Source organism: Sciurus carolinensis, chromosome 11 (assembly GCF_902686445.1).
Source record: "Sciurus carolinensis chromosome 11, mSciCar1.2, whole genome shotgun sequence".
NCBI classification, from domain to species: Eukaryota; Metazoa; Chordata; class Mammalia; order Rodentia; family Sciuridae; genus Sciurus; species Sciurus carolinensis.
This window is the reverse complement of record NC_062223.1, coordinates 14563719-14580655: the sequence shown is the minus strand read 5'-3', so window position 1 is coordinate 14580655 and position 16937 is coordinate 14563719. Positions and strand designations below refer to the sequence as shown.

The window sequence follows — 16937 nt, the reverse complement described above, 5'->3', positions numbered from 1 at the left end:
AAAATACCAACTGTACCATCATGGATCCAAAAGATGCCCACAGTCCTGTGTTTCTGGTATTTCCTCCAGAGATCAACATACCAGAATATCAGTCAAAAGTCCTCACAGCTACCACCTTTGCATCCCAAAACCTCTTGCAGAAATTACTTACTACAAAATTGAAGATCTTAGGGGTAAGACATGCCTCTGTGTATATATTCTACTACAGGGGTAGAGGGGAAGGATAGAAAGAAATATCTGGTGGCACATTTTCAGGCAGGAGCCAGTTCTAAATTTTATTTCTACCTAACTCAGAAAGTATGAATTACATTTCTATGCAACTTATGTACAAGATTCTGTAAAGAGGAAAAGATAAGATGAATAAGTCGAGGTCCCTGGGCTCTTGAAATTCACATTCTCCAAACTGACCAACTATGAAATTTTTCTAGTTGATTTCTAAGAGAAGAAATGGGAAAGAAAATCAACTAAAAATCAACAGGACAGATTCTGTATCCTGTGTTATTTCAATATTCATTTTTATATTAATCCAATCAGAAATCAGAATTCAAAGCCTGACATGACAAATATATATATTTTTTGCATACAGCTGTTGTAGAATATCCTCTTAATACTATTAATACTCATCTCTCCATCCATCCAGCTAACCCATCTCATAAATATTAATTTTTTAAAACCAATCCTTCTTTAGGACAACATGGGGATTTGGTTATGTTTGAGATTGTAATTTTGTCCATGTCTTGGAAAACAGTTGCCCTTTCAACCCCTATCCTCCAAGAATAAAAAATAGAAATTATGTTCAGAAAAAAATAATAGAAAAGTAGAAAAAAGATGGTCAAGTAACATGAAGAAGAGGACCTGAATTGCTTTAGCATCTATTCAAATATTATGAAATTCAAAATTGTGCTAAAGAGTTCCAATTACTTTCCAATGGAGCATCTGGTAAGAGCTATAAATGTTGGTAGTGATGGGAGTCAGATAGAGAATAGTTACTTCCAACTAAAAAGGACAAGACAATTTTGTGGCAAGTTTGGCATTGAACCTGTACTTTAAAGAAGCGGTGGAATTTCACCAAGTGGAAATAAAGAGAGGAAGGAGGCAGGACGTTTAGATGGGAGAAGCATCCTAAACAGGTGTATATGGGAGCAGAGGAATGGCAAAAGAGAACTGGGAGAGGTCAATCAGGCTTCAAGAACTCAAGAAGACTGAAAATTAAGAAACAACCAGGATGGATAAATAAAAACCACAGGACATCCACACGTTGGAATAGTATTCATTGGTAAAAGAAATGAGCTCTCAAGTCAAAAAGAGACATAGGAAAACCTTGAACACTATGGTTCAGTGAAAGAGGACAGCTTATAAAGGCTGTAAGATTGTTTGATTCCAACTAGAAAGCATTCTGGAAATGTCAAAACTATGAGACAATAAAAAGATCAGTGCTGGTCCAAGGATCTAGGGGAGAGAGGAAGGGATGAAAATGTGTAGCTCAGAGGATTTTAAGGTCAGGAAAATTATTCTGTATAGAACAATAACACTATCATGATAGACTTTTGCCAAAACTCACAGAATGTGCAACACCAAAGTGAAGTTTAATGTGAACTATGGACAGTAGTTGATGATGTGTCCATGTTGGTTCATCAGCTATAACAAATGTTCCACCATGATGCGAGATGTTGATGGTGGGGAATGGTGGTAAGGGGAAGAGGCTATGTGGGAAACCTCTGCAGTTCCTAATCAAGTTAGAGTAAGATAAAGGAAAGGGGAGGGGGGAGAACAGGATAACACAAAGATAAGGGGAAGATCAGTAATGTAGAAGGAGATGGAGAAGCAGAGTGGAGGGATGGGAAGGGGAGGCAATGCAAAATGAATTCATAAACATGCACATATAATATACCAAAGGAATTTCACCTTTATGCATAAGTCAAAAGAACCAAGTATTAATTAATAGATGAGTGAAAAAGAAGTCTAGGAAAAAATGGGGAAAAAGAACTAGGAAGGAAGGAGAAGGGGGAGGGAAAGGGAGGGCTCGTGAACTGAAGTCTAATTCCATTTATGTATGAGTTTGTCAGGATAAACCCAACTACTATGTATGGCTATAAAGTTCTAATTTTAAAAAATGAGGGTCTAGGTTTGATGAAAATGTTATCACTTAGGGCTCATCTACTGCAAGGTGATAGTTGCTAAGGCAGCAAGTAAGATCACTCAGACTGAGAAGGTAGACTGAAAATAAAAGCGGGCAGAGAACAGATTCCTGTTCTTTATGTCATAGCTTCTGTTCTTTATGCCAATCTCATGGTCTTCCCGAATACTTACCAAGCTGCTGCTGCTTGGTGTTGCATTGCATCACAAGTATGGGACAGGAGGGAAAACAAAACCCAATAGAGAGACCCAGAGAGCACTAGGCCTGGGAAGTTCCAGCATGAGCCATATGCAGGGGTTTTCTGACAGTCCCCTTCTGCCTGAAGCCAGGCTGATGCAGCAGTTTGGAATTCAGTACACCTCAAACATCCCGAGTGTGTGCTGAATGGTTGGGAAGCTCATTAAGACACAGATGTCCCAGTTTCCCCGGGGATTCTGTTAAGTACCAGATAGGACTGACAGTTTGCATGTCTGACTCACAAGTGATGCCGATGTCACCATCCACAGCCACATTTTCAGCAATATTGATGCACATCATTTTTCCTGTTCCTAAATATCACAGATGGATTAAGGACCTACCCACGAACATCACAAAGGGACTTGGACTATTCTTCTCTTATTGATAAGAGAGGGTAAATTGCCAGATCCCTTTAACCAAAAGAAGAGCCAAGCAGAAGGGAACCAACCACTTCGTTTTTTTCTCACTATGATTTTCCCTCTATTTACAGGCTACTCAGATCCTGATTGGAATTATAAACTTTTCTTTTGGAATTGTTTTCCTCTTCACCTCGGTGCCTCCTTACCCAAGGTTTCCTTTTATACTTATTTCGGCGTACCCATTCTGGGGCTCTGCTTTGGTGAGTATAGTCAATCAATGAAGCCATGCCAACCAGGATGTGAGGGAGTTCCTAGTTATGAAACAAACTAGACTCAGGAGTATGATGTGCTTTGCAAAGTGTGACCCCCTCAAAAAGGTTAACCTTTTTGAAATGACTTCCCCATTAAATTATCAGAGTTACTGATATCCCAGCTTTAAGTCTTGAAATTCCTCTGGGAATGTTTCTTTGGGCCTTGTTGTTGTTTATTTGTCTGTTAATTCATTCCATATTAGTTGCTAAGTATTGTAGGATAGACCTGTAGAGCAAGACAAGGATCCAATGGTAAGTGCAATGAGAATCCTTCCAAGGGTTCCCCGTCCAGGCCAGGGAAAAAATGTGTCCATGGAGCATGTGAAGACATTGTGGTTAATGACCTCACAGAGGTGTAGGACATACTCTGGTAAGCAGAAGCTAAGGAACACCTTCCTCTTTAGAGAAGTGGAGAGACAGGGAGGGGAGTGTGGAGGCATTCATTTAACCACATTCAATAAACACTACTTTAGCACCTAACTGAGCACCAGAGAATGGGCTGGGTGGAGGAGTTCAGTACAAAGGCAGTCCCGGGTCTCAAGGTCCCCGTTGAGTGAAGAGTCATGAGTGGGGAGCAATGAGCAATGACAGAGGTCATAGGAGAGGCATCTAAAAGTGTAAGGGATATTGTCCGGAGCCATTTCCAGTTCGAGTTTTAAAGGATGATGAAGATATATCCAGGACATTGGGAGCAAGGGGTAGGAGTGTCTTGTTGAATGTCAAGGGAAAATAAATGAAAAAGGTTGAAGCATTTCATATTCTATGAACTCCAAGAGTTTAGCCCAGGAAGTGAGAGTGCAGGGAGGAAGCTGGGGAAATATCAGCAAGGAGGCTGGAAACTTAAACATGGGTGGGCTGTAATCAGATTGCAAGTTTCCACCGGACAATAATGGTACCATATTTAACTCACCTTCATGAAAATTCTTAGGATATTTTTTGTTCAGAATTTTCTGGGAGTGAAGTCATTAACAACCTACTAGCTACAATGCTACCTTGTGTTCCCAACAAAGAGAACACATTAGGTTGTAGTAAAATGGAATCTGATCTTATTGTTCATAAACTGATTTGAACGTAGGGTGTCATGACATCAAAGCTGAATTCACCATAGCTATAAAAGGAAGATGAGTGAGAAAACTTAAGTCCAGTAAGGTTAAAAGAAAATCTCATGCTTAGGTAAGTGGCAAAGGCTGGAGCAGATTTCCAGTCCAGTGTTTTTGTCCACTGTTCATTTGTTGACAGTCATCCAGAGAGCTTCTACTTCTCAGGCCTGTGAAGACTGTGTGAACTCAGGAAGAGGACATGTAAAGAGAATAGGTGGAGATCTGTCCTGCGAGGACTCTTCAAAGTCAGCTAACCATGTCCCTCATTAAGATATTTATTCTCTTTAACAGTTCATTATGTCTGGAGCCTTTCTAATTGCATTGAAAAGAAAAACCACTGAATCTCTGGTAAGTGACGTTTCCACTTGATTAAAAAACTACAACTTTGAAATTATCCATCCTAGCCTTGAAAATGAGTTGGGAAAATCACTAGGTCACCATCACTCCACAAACTGTGAAGTACTTACTTATACCAAGAAATGGTGTTTGCTTCCTATTTTCATGGAATCATAAGCTATGAGTGCCAGAAGAGAATTTTCTGGGCCATTAATTCTTATTTCTATATATGAAGACACTGAGGCACAGAAATGTAAAACTAGTACAATTTTGTCAGTCAATTAATGGTAGAAGGAGTCTCCATATTCCTGTGCAGTCAGTCACTTGGTCTTTCTGTGTGCTTGGGGCCTCTTGCATATCAGACACTCCGATAAACAATTATTTGACCCATAGGAAAAACAAACTGTAGGTAACCTAATTAAGTCAGAAATGGAATCTAGAAATAAAGAATGTTGCTAAAAAAGGTAAAATCATGACTTACAGATTCATTTTAACTAGAATATGTCTACTCAAAGAATCAAAGACCTTAGATATTAATTATAAGCCAATAAATGATTTTCTGAATATCTAGCATAAGTTTGTAGTTTGAGGAAGAAATCAAAACTGCAGAGAAATGCAATGTTCAGTTTGACACAAGAATCTTAAAACGAAAATGTAAATAGGCCACGAGGTCTAAATGCAGTGCCACACAGCTACCCCACAAATCCTGTGTCCCAGGTGTTTCCATCCCCTCCCCATTTGAATGGAAATCAATTCAGATGCAGAATATGGGGATGGGAAATGTACTAAAAATTCACTGGATCCCCTCCCTTATTCTTTGGATGAGGGTTTGAAGTCCAAAGAATATGATCATATGAATACGATCACACAGCTGGCTTGTGACATGTGACACTGACTAGAATCCTGCTCTGCAATCTCCCACCCGCTGCTTTGACCCTAAGAGCACAGACTGGGCCTAAGTCATTGTGTTATGCTCTGATTCTATTTCAGATCAAAGTGAGCCGGGTAATGAATTTTCTTAGTGCCGTGGGAGCAACAGCTGGGATCATTCTCCTCATATTTGGTTTCCTTCTAGATCGAAACTACATTTGTGGCTATTCTCCAGAAGGCATTCGGTGCCGGGAAATTACTGCCCTCTTGATTGTAAGTACGCTGCATTTTTAGAGTGAGAAAAGATTTCTTAGCACCTACTCAGCACCATCCAGATAATATTGTGGATATGCATGTCTTGTCTTTTACTCACAAACATTTAGGGATACACAATATTTGATAGACATTCTACTAGGCATTGTGGAATTGAACAATCAACACATTATAGCTCCCACCTTTAGGAATTCACACGTGAGAGAAAAAGAAAACATCTAGACAAACGAGTGATATGCCAAAAGTGATATACTAAAAGAAAAATACAGGCACAGCACTTTGGTCTCAGTTCATAGTCCTAGAAGTACGTTAGAACATTAAACAGAATGTTCTTATGGTTTTTGATGTGATTTTAATAAGTTAAGTTAGGCTTTTGATAAAGCATGGTAGATTGAAAATGGGTACTTATTTCTGCTCTTTCCCAAATACCACTAAAATTAGTGTAAAGGAGCGTAAAAGGTATGAGTCCACATGGAGAGAAAAAGGTAGTCAACACAACAAAATTGGTGAAGAAGGCTGGGGATGTAGGTCAGAGGTGGGGTGAAGTGCTTTGCATATGTGGGGCACTGAATTCAATTCCCCAAAAGAACTGCTGAAGAAACTAAAAGCTACCTAAGAAAAGGGGGATCCTAGGAGAAGTTAGGTATTTCACATGGCAGAGTCTAAGAAATACTGACCAGGTAGTTGCATTACCACCACAGACATCACAGGCAGAGAGCAGAAAACAGGAAGACAGGTTCTGGTGATGGTGGATTGGACTGTGTGTATCAACTCTTCTCCGAGAACAAAGAAAAATGCTAAACCAAAAAGCACTAAAACAAAACCATCTTAAAGGCATTAAAAAACTGAAAGTCAACTGGAATTGCCGGATGAGCTTTTAGGTGAAAGCCTGTCGCCATGGATGTTAAACAGCACAAAAGCTGCTGTGTCTCCAGGCTGGTTTGTCAACACTGCCCATCTGGAATCTGATTCCCAGCACAAGCGAGAGAAAGGGAAAGAAGTCAAGGCCCAGAGTTCACAGGAGATAGAAATACTTTGAAAAGACCTTCTCCACATAGAACTGAGTCCTTGATAGAATTCTACACTCTTCAGTTAAGAGTAAAAAGACATAACGAAGTAGCCTGCCCCATCATAGCAGAGAAAACTTTCTATATAACATCAATAAGGAAATGGTAGCCATAGATCAAGTACCCTGACAACCTCTTCCTCCTCCCCACTCCAGGTGGGATCTTCACTTTGAGTGGGCATCAAGGGGATGAGGCAAAAACCACAGACAGAGGAGAGGAAGAGGAAATAATGATGGAATATTTTTGGAACCAATAAAAAGATTAACCTACCAGTCCAAGAAGCCTCATGAATCCCAGATACCTGGACACATCGTAATGAAAATGTAGAAAACCAGGACAGAGAAAATTTTAAAGCAAAGAGTAAAAAGAAGACCAGTCATTTTCAAAAGATAGGCAATTAGAATGGTTCCATCTTGGAGAAGATAATAACTGGAAGGATAAATAAGGGAGCTGGAGTCTCCAGAGTGTTGCTTCATCCTCACATGCCAAACTACCCAAGCTAAAACTATTCTGGCATTTGCTAATTCAGACCCATTTAATTCCTCACAGACTCCTATGCTAAGGAAATAAGTTGGATGCTTTAGTTTACAAAAGCTCACCTATCACTGCCTAATGTTGAAGTGCTCAACATCTTACCATTTTTTAAGCTGAAAAATGTGGATCTTAATGATTTTTCCTAAAATGAACATATTTGTATACAAGGATAATATTTTCCCTCTTTCTATATTATGAAACCACTACCCAGACACCAGTAAGAGTAAGGGGTTAAATTTCAAGTCCTTGAGAGCGAAGTATCTACATAAATTGTATGAAATTGTCCTAAATGACAGATTTTCCTATTCTTCCCCACTTTCTTGTTTTTTCACTCAATCATATATTTGTATCAGTGTGGACTCGTATGAGTATTTACTTAATACTTTAGTTATAATTTAATATTTTGGCTTAGCTTATTGTGCAAATTAGCTAAATTTTAGCCCCTGAGGACTCTTTGGATCCTAAGATCCTTTTACATACCCCTATTCTGTGAAGGGATTTATTTGTTTTAACACTTCAATAGTTTCAGCCACTACAAAATTCTCTAGCTTCTTCTTGTATATCCTCTGCCCATTTCTCCAAAGGAGTCCACATCCCTTCTACTGAAAAGTGGTACTAGAAACCCAGATTAGGTACTAGATGTGCTTGTTTTACTGGGGTACCATTGTTTCTTAGGCCCTCTCAGTTAACAGACAAGGAAACACCTCTACTTTAACCCAGGTTATTCAGGTTATTCACCTATCTCTAAATATCTCTATAGACACTCAGGACTATCTGTACTGGGCTGAACATGAGTTTTTTGTTTTTTTGTTTTTTTGTTTTTTTAGCAATTTATTTTTTATTTTTATTGTAAACAAATGGGATACATGTTGTTTCTGTTTGTACATGAAGTAAAGGCATGCCATTTGTGTAATCATATATCTACAACAGGGTAATGGTGTTCGATTCATTCTGTTATTTTTTCCTCCCCCCCACCCCTCCCACCCCTCTTTCCCCTCTATACAGTCCCTCCTTCCTTCATTCTTGCCTCCCTCCCACCCCCCATTATGTGTCACCATTCGCTTATCAGCAAGATCATTCATCCTTTGGCTTTTAGGAATTGGCTTATCTCACTTAGCACGATATTCTCCAATTTCATCCATTTGCCTGCTAATGCCATAATTTTATCACTCTTTATAGCTGAGTAATATTCCATTGTATATATATACCACAGTTTCTTTATCCATTCATCAATTGAAGGACATCTAGGTTGGTTCCACAGTCTTGCTATTGTGAATTGAGCAGCTATGAACATTGTTGTGGCTGTATCTCTGTAGTATGCTGATTTTAAGTCCTTTGGGTAGAGGCCGAGGAGTGGGATAGCTGGGTCAAATGGTGTGAACATGAGTTCTTAATGTCATCTCCAACAATGATGCATTACCATGTGGATGGTTTAAGCCTCCCCTAATGGTTATTGGTAAACTTCCTCCCCGAGAGTGGGAAAGCTGGCTCGCATCCTCCTCCAGCCAGGCATTTAAATTTTCAATTACTTTCTGCTCATGTCAAGTGGTGTCAGAATTGTTAACCAATGCCTCTATGGGAAGCAACTTCGCCAGCTGGATGCAGTGCTGATGAGCAGCACCATGACATTGTTATATATTACTGACTCTAGCTTTCAACGAGACTTTGCTAAACTAACCTTTCTCTCCCTCACCCCTTCAGTGAGCTTATTTCATCCATTTGTTATACAATTTGATGACTGTGTCATAGTCTACATTCTGGAATTACCCAATCACCTAAAATATAAAATATTTTTTAACTTGCATACATTAAGCTTCACTCTTTTCAACACAGAAGTCATTAATTTTCATGGAACCAGCTTATCTGTTTTTTTTTTTCCTTGCTTGCACTTTTTGGGTTGCATCTAAGAAATCAATGCCCGACCAAAGGTTCAGAAGATGTATTCTCATACCCTCTTCTAAGGTTTTTATTGGATTAGCTCTTCCATTTGCACTATGATTCATTTTGAGTTGTGTGTGTGTGTGTGTGTGCGCGTATGTGTGTGTGGAAAGGGTTCAGGTTCCTTCTTTGGCATGTCCTCTACGCACCATTTGCTAAAAACACTTGTTCAACCTTTTTCATTCAAAGCCACCTTGATGAATACCAATTGACCATAACTATGAGAGCTGACTTCCGGGTTCTAAATTCCATTCTGTCACTCATATGCCTACCCTGCGTCAGAGCCACACTGCCTCAATCCCCACAGCTTTCCGATAATTTCTGAAAACAGGGAGTACAAGTGCTACAATTTCATTCTTCCTTCTCAGGATTATTTCGGCTATTGCGGGTCCCTGAATTTCTATATGCCTTTTCGGCTCATCCCGTCAATTTCTGTCAAAAGAAAATTTCAGATGATATTTGTTAAGAGGTTACCTTGAATTTGTAGATGAGTTTGAGGGTTAGTAGCATCATAACAAGTTGCCTATAATTCCTGAACCATGAACCCCGCATATCTTTTTATCTCATTTAGTTTTTAAATATCTTTCACCAGTGTTTTATAATTTCAGTATACAAGCCTTGCACTTTCTTTGATGAATTCATTCCCAAGTATTGTATTCATTTTGATGTTGTTATAGATGGAGTTGTTTTCTTAATTTTATCTTCTGAATATTCATTGCTAAGGTGTAGAAGTGTTGGGGTTTCAGCCATATCCAGTGTGGATGGGGGAAGGGTTAACTGCGAGAGGTCAATGTTGGCTATAAATTGATTAATTACCCATAAACTTATCTAATCAATAAACACACAAGAGTCAGTACTCTTTTCAAATGAGAGGGGGCGTGAGGGATCAGGCCATCCCAGACTGGCCTCTAACAAGATGGAGTTGCCCAAATCTCCTTTATTTTATAGTCACACAGGTAAAGGGGCCCAGATGGGGAGGGGCTTCTTCTGTGATGGACAGTTTGGGGTGGAGTTAGGGGAGCCATTTGCTCAGGGAAACTAGCCTATAACTAGATGGTGACCCACTCCCACACAGGGTCCTCTACTCCCCACCCCACCAGCAATCTGGAACAGTCCCTCATGACTGCCAGTTCCTGGGAGCCAGGCCTCTGTGTCCCATGACTCAACCACATCTGATTCTGCTAGATATGGATGACTCCCCACATAGAAGCACAGCTGAGTTTTTTGTATTAATGTTATATCCTGAAATCTTGCTCTCCTTCCAAGAGTTCTAAGAGTTCTTTTTAGAAGCTTCCTTAGAATTTTCTGTACACAAGATCCTGTTATCTAGAAATAGCTGGACCTCTTCCTCTCCGAGCTAGATGGTTTTGCCCTGTGTTTTCTTGCTTAACTACCCTGATTAGAATACCTAGAACGATCCTGAGTCAAAGCTGTAAGAGCAGGCATGCTTGTCTTATTCCCGAATTTAGGGGGAAGCATACAGTCTCTCCCCACCAAGTATGATGTCAGCTGAGGGTTTCTGTATATGGACTTTACCAAGTTGAGGACGTTCTCTTCTATTCCCAGTTTCTTGCATATTTTTACCATAATTTTTTTAGTCAAACACTCTTGCTATACCTATGAATAGGGCATATTGCATGGATTGGTTTTCTATCTCAAATAAACCTTGCATCCCACTAAGATAAACCCCATTCTGTCATAGTACACAATCCTTTATTGTTGTTGTTATGTTCTGAGATTCACTTTGCTAGTACATTATTTTTACATCTATATTCATAGCCAATATTGGCATGTAGTTTTTTTTTTTTTTTTTTTGGACTGTCAGGTTTTTGTGTGTGGTTAACACTGGCCTTACAGATTAGTGGAAAGTATCCTTTCTCATGCTTTTGGGAGACTTGGTAAAGTAAGAGTATTAGATCTCCCAGAAAACACCTTTTAAAATTCAAGATGGGCCTGGGCTTTTCTTTGTGAAAAGATTTTAATTCATATATACATATATATATTCAAATTTTCTATTTCTTCTTGAATCAGTTTCTAAGAGTTTATCTCTTATTGTCAAAATGAGTGAATAAAAGAATATTAAGATGCTTCCAAGTGATCTGGAGGCCAGGGAAGAAATTATAATGGAAATTTGACAATGTTATAAAGTAAAACATCAAAAACTTGTGGGCAGGAGAAATATGTAACTAATTAATTTATTAATTTATTGGTACAGGGGATTGAATCCAGGGGTGCTTTACCACTAAGGCACATACCCAGCACTTTTTATTTTTCATTTTTCATTTTGAGACAGGGTCTCACTAAGTGGCTTAGGGCCTCCCCAAATTGCTGGCTAAGTTGCTTAGGGCCTCCTCAAATTGCTGAGGCTGACTTGGAACTTGAGATCCTCCTGTCTCAGCCTCCCCAAAATCCCTGGGATTACAGGCACAACCATCTGAAAAAACCACTTTAAAAGCTAGTTAACATAACAAAAACACCTGACTGTTGGGAAAAACTGATGAAGGAAACCACAGTGACTAGGATCTGAGGTGTAAGGATCAAGATTTGCCCACACAAAGCTCAGGATTCTCTATCACTTTTCTCCTTGAGGTGTTTGCTGACTCCTAGGATACACAGGGTACCAAATCAGAAGCCAGGCTGATAAAGGGAGCTAGGAGACTGCAATGAGAAGCAGAGACCTCAGTAGCTGAGCATCACTGGGACACACACACATTTATTCAGAGTCCACCAAGGAAGAGTAGAGGAGACTGGCAATACCCCAGGATTTCATTTGTGAAAGAACAATACACCCTGAAACTAAGGATAAAGGAAATAACCACTCTTCACAAACTGAAATTGGACCAAAAATGAAAGAGGATAAGATAACAAAGATTAGATAAAACTAATGAAATATGAAACACGATAGATCAATAAAACTAAAAGATTGATGTTTGAGGAGATTGCTAAAAAATTAACAATTCATCATGAAAAAACAGAAAACACAAACAAGCCTGTGACAGCAGCCTGAACAAGTACTCGGATGGTGCTGCCACAATCTTTGACACTAAAATATGGCAAGGACATAGAACAATCACAGGTAGTTGTCTTTTATAAACCTCGTGTAGACATCTGAAATGAAAGATGAGGAAACCAAATTGAGCGATACATATGAGAATTCTCATGGACTAGTCAGTTGGAACCAGAACTGACTTGATTTGATTTCACATTCAAAAATCTATCCGTGATAGACCTAAATGTGAAATGGTAAACCATAAAGCTTCCGGAGAGGGAGAGAGGATTTAGGAGAACATTGACGTTGACTTTGGAGGAAGCAGAAAATGAGAGAGACTGACCACAGAAGAATAAATAAATAAAATGGAATACTTAAAAAAGTAAAAGAGGCAAACGAACTTCATCAAAGGCATCATTAAGAGATTACACAAATGGTACGAATCTACACTGTGCACAACCATAGAAATGAAATGATATACGCCATTTGTGTACAATGAATCAAAATGCAGTCTGTAAAAAATAAATAAATAATAATTAAAAATTAAAAAGAGAGTGGAAATCAAGGCACAGAATGGAGGAAGTTTTTTCCAACAGATGTATCTGACAAATGACCCATATCTGGAATATATGGAACATTCTTGAAAATTAATAATAAATGGGCAAAAAATTAAAATGAGAAAGGGTTTCACAAGCATATGAAAAAGAAAGAAAGATGGCTAGTGAGCATGTTAAAAATGCCATTAGTCTTCAGAGAAGCACAAATTAAAATCACAATGAGCTACTACTGTGTACCCATCAGAATGATCTTAATCGGAAGCACTGGCAATACCAACTTTTGGCAGGAATGTGAAGCAACCAGAATTCTTACATATTTTTGGTGAGATGCAAAATAATTTGTTCACCTTGGAAAACTATTAGGCAGTTTTTAACAACATACACCTATTTTATGTCTCATGTACGAGAATGTTCATAGCAACTCTGTTCGTCAGTGAAAAATCAAAAGTAATTCAAATGTCTATCAACAGCAAAGTAGCTCAATGAATGGTGATTATTCAAATAGCAGAATTTCTCTCAGCAAGAAAAAAGAATGACCTACTGATACATGGATCAACATGGATGTATTTCAATTCATTGACTTTTTTATGGTTCTTTTTATAACTGTGACAGTAGAATCCATTTTGATGTGATTGCATGGAATAGGTCTCATTTTAGTTCAGACCCCATTTTTGTAGCTTTACATGATGGTGGGACTCACTGTGTTGTATTCAGATATATACATGAGAAAATTATGTCAGATTCATTCCACTCTTTTTCCTTTTCTTATCCCCTGAATCCATTACATTAGACACACAATTTCAGATACAAAAATGAACAGACCAATTTAATAAATGATATCAGAAATTCAGAAGAGAGGATCCTCTAAGTGAAGAGGAAGGATTGAGTGGGAGAAAGCAGAGAATGTATTGGAGTGACAGCAATGTGCTATATCTTCATATGAAAGCAAATAGATGTATAGATAGATGATAGATAGTATGTACTTCTTTGTGTGTAACCTCTAATGCTAAAAATATTAGAGAATATTATTAAAAGCAGATAATGGTTTTATATTTTTATACAGAGTGCAATATAATGCATGATAAAGTCAAAAACACTACTAAAAAAAGAAAGGAATTTACTGAAAAGCAACTCAAATTCACTAGTAGTCAGGGAAATGACAATTGTATTAACAATGGACTAATATTTACATTCATTAGCCTGGAAAAAATTAAAGAGCTATCACATTTATCACTGGTGACATGGAGAATAGGATGCTCTTATGTATCAGCAGTAGAAATATGAGATGTTTATACCATTTTAGAAAGCAAGGAGATAGCATTTACTCTTATGACAGATACACATTCCTTTTAACCCAGATGTCCACCTCCACAGCAACTATACCACCTATAATTAAGGGTTTTGTACATTATCTGGCCATTAAAAGCATGTGGCTCCAAAATAGTCATTTGAAAATGCAGTAGACACACCGGGTTGAGGAACAGAATGTCATTGTATTAACCTTTGCAACTTCGATGTAAGATTCAGCTCGGAGAAGATGACATGCCTCAGCCAGCCCAGCGCTGGTGTCCAGCCTCTGGGCTACGGCAAGGGACACACGTCCCTCTTAGTTGTGCACTTAACTTGCTGTGACTAAAAGACCCAATCAGAACAACTATAGAGTAGGAAGAGTCAATTTGGGGTCTCGCAGTTTCAGAGGTCTCAATCCATGGACAGCCTGCTCCATTCCTCAGGGTTAAAGATGAGGCTGAACATCATGGAGGAAGAGTGTGGTGGAGGGAAGAGGCTCACATGATGATTGCACAGCAGAGAGGATTCCACTTGCCAGACACAAAATGTATACCTCTAAGCCACACCCCCAGTGCTCACCTCCTCCTGCCATAACCTACCCACCTTCAGTTACCATTCAGTTAATCCCTACCAAGGGATTAATTCACTGGTTGGGTCAAGGCTTTCATAACCTACTTCTCCTCTGAACATTCTTGTACTGTCTCACATGTGAGATTTTGGGGGACCTCACATCCAAACCATAACACTTGCCTAAATATGAAACATTTGGAAGGTCCTTTGTGGTGATTAAACAGAACATAAGGTGGAGCCAGGCACGGTGGTACACACCTGTAATTCCAGCCTCTTAGACGGTTGAGGCAGGAGGATCGCAAGTTCAAAGCCTGCCTCAGCAATTTAACAAGGCCCTAAGCAATTTAGCAAGACCCTGTCTCAAAATTTTAAAAAGGACTGGGATATGGCTCAGTGGTTGAGCACCCCTGGTTTTAACCCCCAGTACCAAAATAATAATAATTATAATAATAATAATAATAATAATAATAATAATATATCTTAGCTTATATGTCTTAAGTCTATGTTTCTACATGTTTCTCTTTTCCTAGGTCTGTAGTTTTCTTTTTGCACTCTTTTTCTTTCCTTTCCTGTTTTTATTCCTTTTGCTATCTTGATCACCTTCTTTTGCCTTTAAATAGACTACTTTTAGATATATTTTTGCATTTCATATATTTCTGAAATTGAGTATTACCTACGTATAATTTAGAAAATGTATGATTTTATGACTTTCTTGAAGAAAATAATATCCTATCCTATGTTTTGCTCTTTTGAAATAACTGTATACTCCCACGATTCTCTGCTAATTTGATTTCCAAAGCATGAGAAATACTTGAGAATTGGTGGGAGGAGAGTTTTTATTACCTAGGCATGACTGCCTCATTGTAATCAGAAAAAAAGAAAATGCCATGATGCTAATACCATGACTCTTTTTTTCTCTTCTTCATCTTCTTTCGTTACAGGGAATTTTCATCCTGTTGATGATCCTCAGCATTATCGAATTGCTCATTTCTCTGTCTTTCTCAATCTGTGGATGCCACTCAGAAGATTGACCCTTAGGATTGTCTTCTAGCACTACAAGAATAAAATGAGTTACAGTGTCACTGAAAGATGAGCTCTGCTTAGGAGGACTAGAATCTATTATTTTTTTAAATGGGGTTATTTTTCTGTTTATTTAGGTCTTCTGTAACTTCTTCCAGAAATGTTTTACGGTTTACAGTGTGTAAGTTCTGTACTTCTTTTTTTAAATTTTTAATTAATTTATTTTTTGTTCTAATTTGTTGTACCTGACAGTAGAATGCATGCTGGCAACTCTGTTACTCAAAAGGAACGGGTGTCTAAGGACGTGTTGTCTGCTCAAACACACCCTGCCTCTTGGCCAGGGCATGGCCCCTCTCCACACCTGGGTGCCATCCACTGTTTGTCATGCATTTTTACCGACAGGACTGCACAGTGGTGTTGCCCTGTGCAAGCAAAGATTCAATCCAAAGCCCAGGTCAGGGTGACCATGTTCTCTAAATTTTCTGACTCATAAAAATCTGCCAGTTTCTCTAAGGTTCTGCCCAGTGATTTCTACTCTACTGTGAGGGAAGATGATTAAGGTGCAAAAATGGTTTGGCCACAAAATGTATGTTGATGCTGCAAGATCATTGATGTAACAAGCCCATCAACTAGAATAGTAACCATGAAAACAACAAAAGCAAATAATTACGGAGCCACTACTGTGCTTCAGGCAGCATGCTAAGACTTAGCATGCTATACCTGTTGCTCATTTTGTCTCACAAAAACCCGAAGAAGTGAATTTTATTATTTCAACCAAACAAGTGAAGCCACAATTAAAGACAGGCAGGTAGTGGAGTGTAGTTTCTCTTGTGCTGGGCCAGTTCGTATGCGGGGTAAGCGCACGGAGTCAAGACCCAGACTCTGGGAGCTGGGTGGAAGCAGGCTTGTGGTGAGCAGCCTGCAAACTCGTTTATTGCGGGAACAGCTATACATTTTATAGGTTTCTTGCCCAATCACAATGTGACATGGGGGATCAGATCACCAGCTCCTATACAGGTTCCCTTGGTAACACTGAGTCAACTTGGGGCAGTTGTTTACTTTCCTAGGTAGGAGAAGCGGACCGCTCCTCCCTGCAGGTTTACACACTTGAGATGTTCACTGCTGCCAGTCAAGAACTAGGATTTCTCCCAACAGTGTGGAACAGGTAATCGGGTTGGATGGAGAAAATGGAGGCCAGCTTGGATCCTGGAAGTTGGAGACTCCCCCTGGGAGATTGGAATGTCAATGTCTCCAGAGCGCTTTGATCACCAAGATTATCTACCTATATGACCCCTCCCAAAATGTTGCGGACAGGGAGTAGTTAATTAATGCCCCCTGGGCTGCTTCCC

General features: G+C 39.1%; 1 protein-coding gene across 1 annotated transcript; it reads left to right on the top strand.

Annotated features, from left to right (window-relative positions):
* Window positions 1-20: 20 nt before the first annotated feature.
* Window positions 21-15599, top strand: Ms4a5 (membrane spanning 4-domains A5). Its single transcript, XM_047515838.1, has 5 exons — window positions 21-173; window positions 2865-2993; window positions 4436-4492; window positions 5471-5623; window positions 15510-15599. Exons 1-5 carry the CDS (start codon window positions 21-23, stop codon window positions 15597-15599), a joined length of 582 nt encoding a protein of 193 aa, XP_047371794.1.
* The last annotated feature ends 1338 nt before the right edge of the window (window positions 15600-16937 follow it).

Coding starts and splice junctions, on each gene's coding strand:
- Ms4a5 (XM_047515838.1), top strand. CDS start 21: ATGGATCCAAAAGATGCCCACAGTCCTGTGTTTCTGGTATTTCCTCCA. Junction 174..2,864: donor CAAAATTGAAGATCTTAGGG/GTAAGACATGCC, acceptor CTCTATTTACAG/GCTACTCAGATCCTGATTGG. Junction 5,624..15,509: donor AAATTACTGCCCTCTTGATT/GTAAGTACGCTG, acceptor CTTTCGTTACAG/GGAATTTTCATCCTGTTGAT.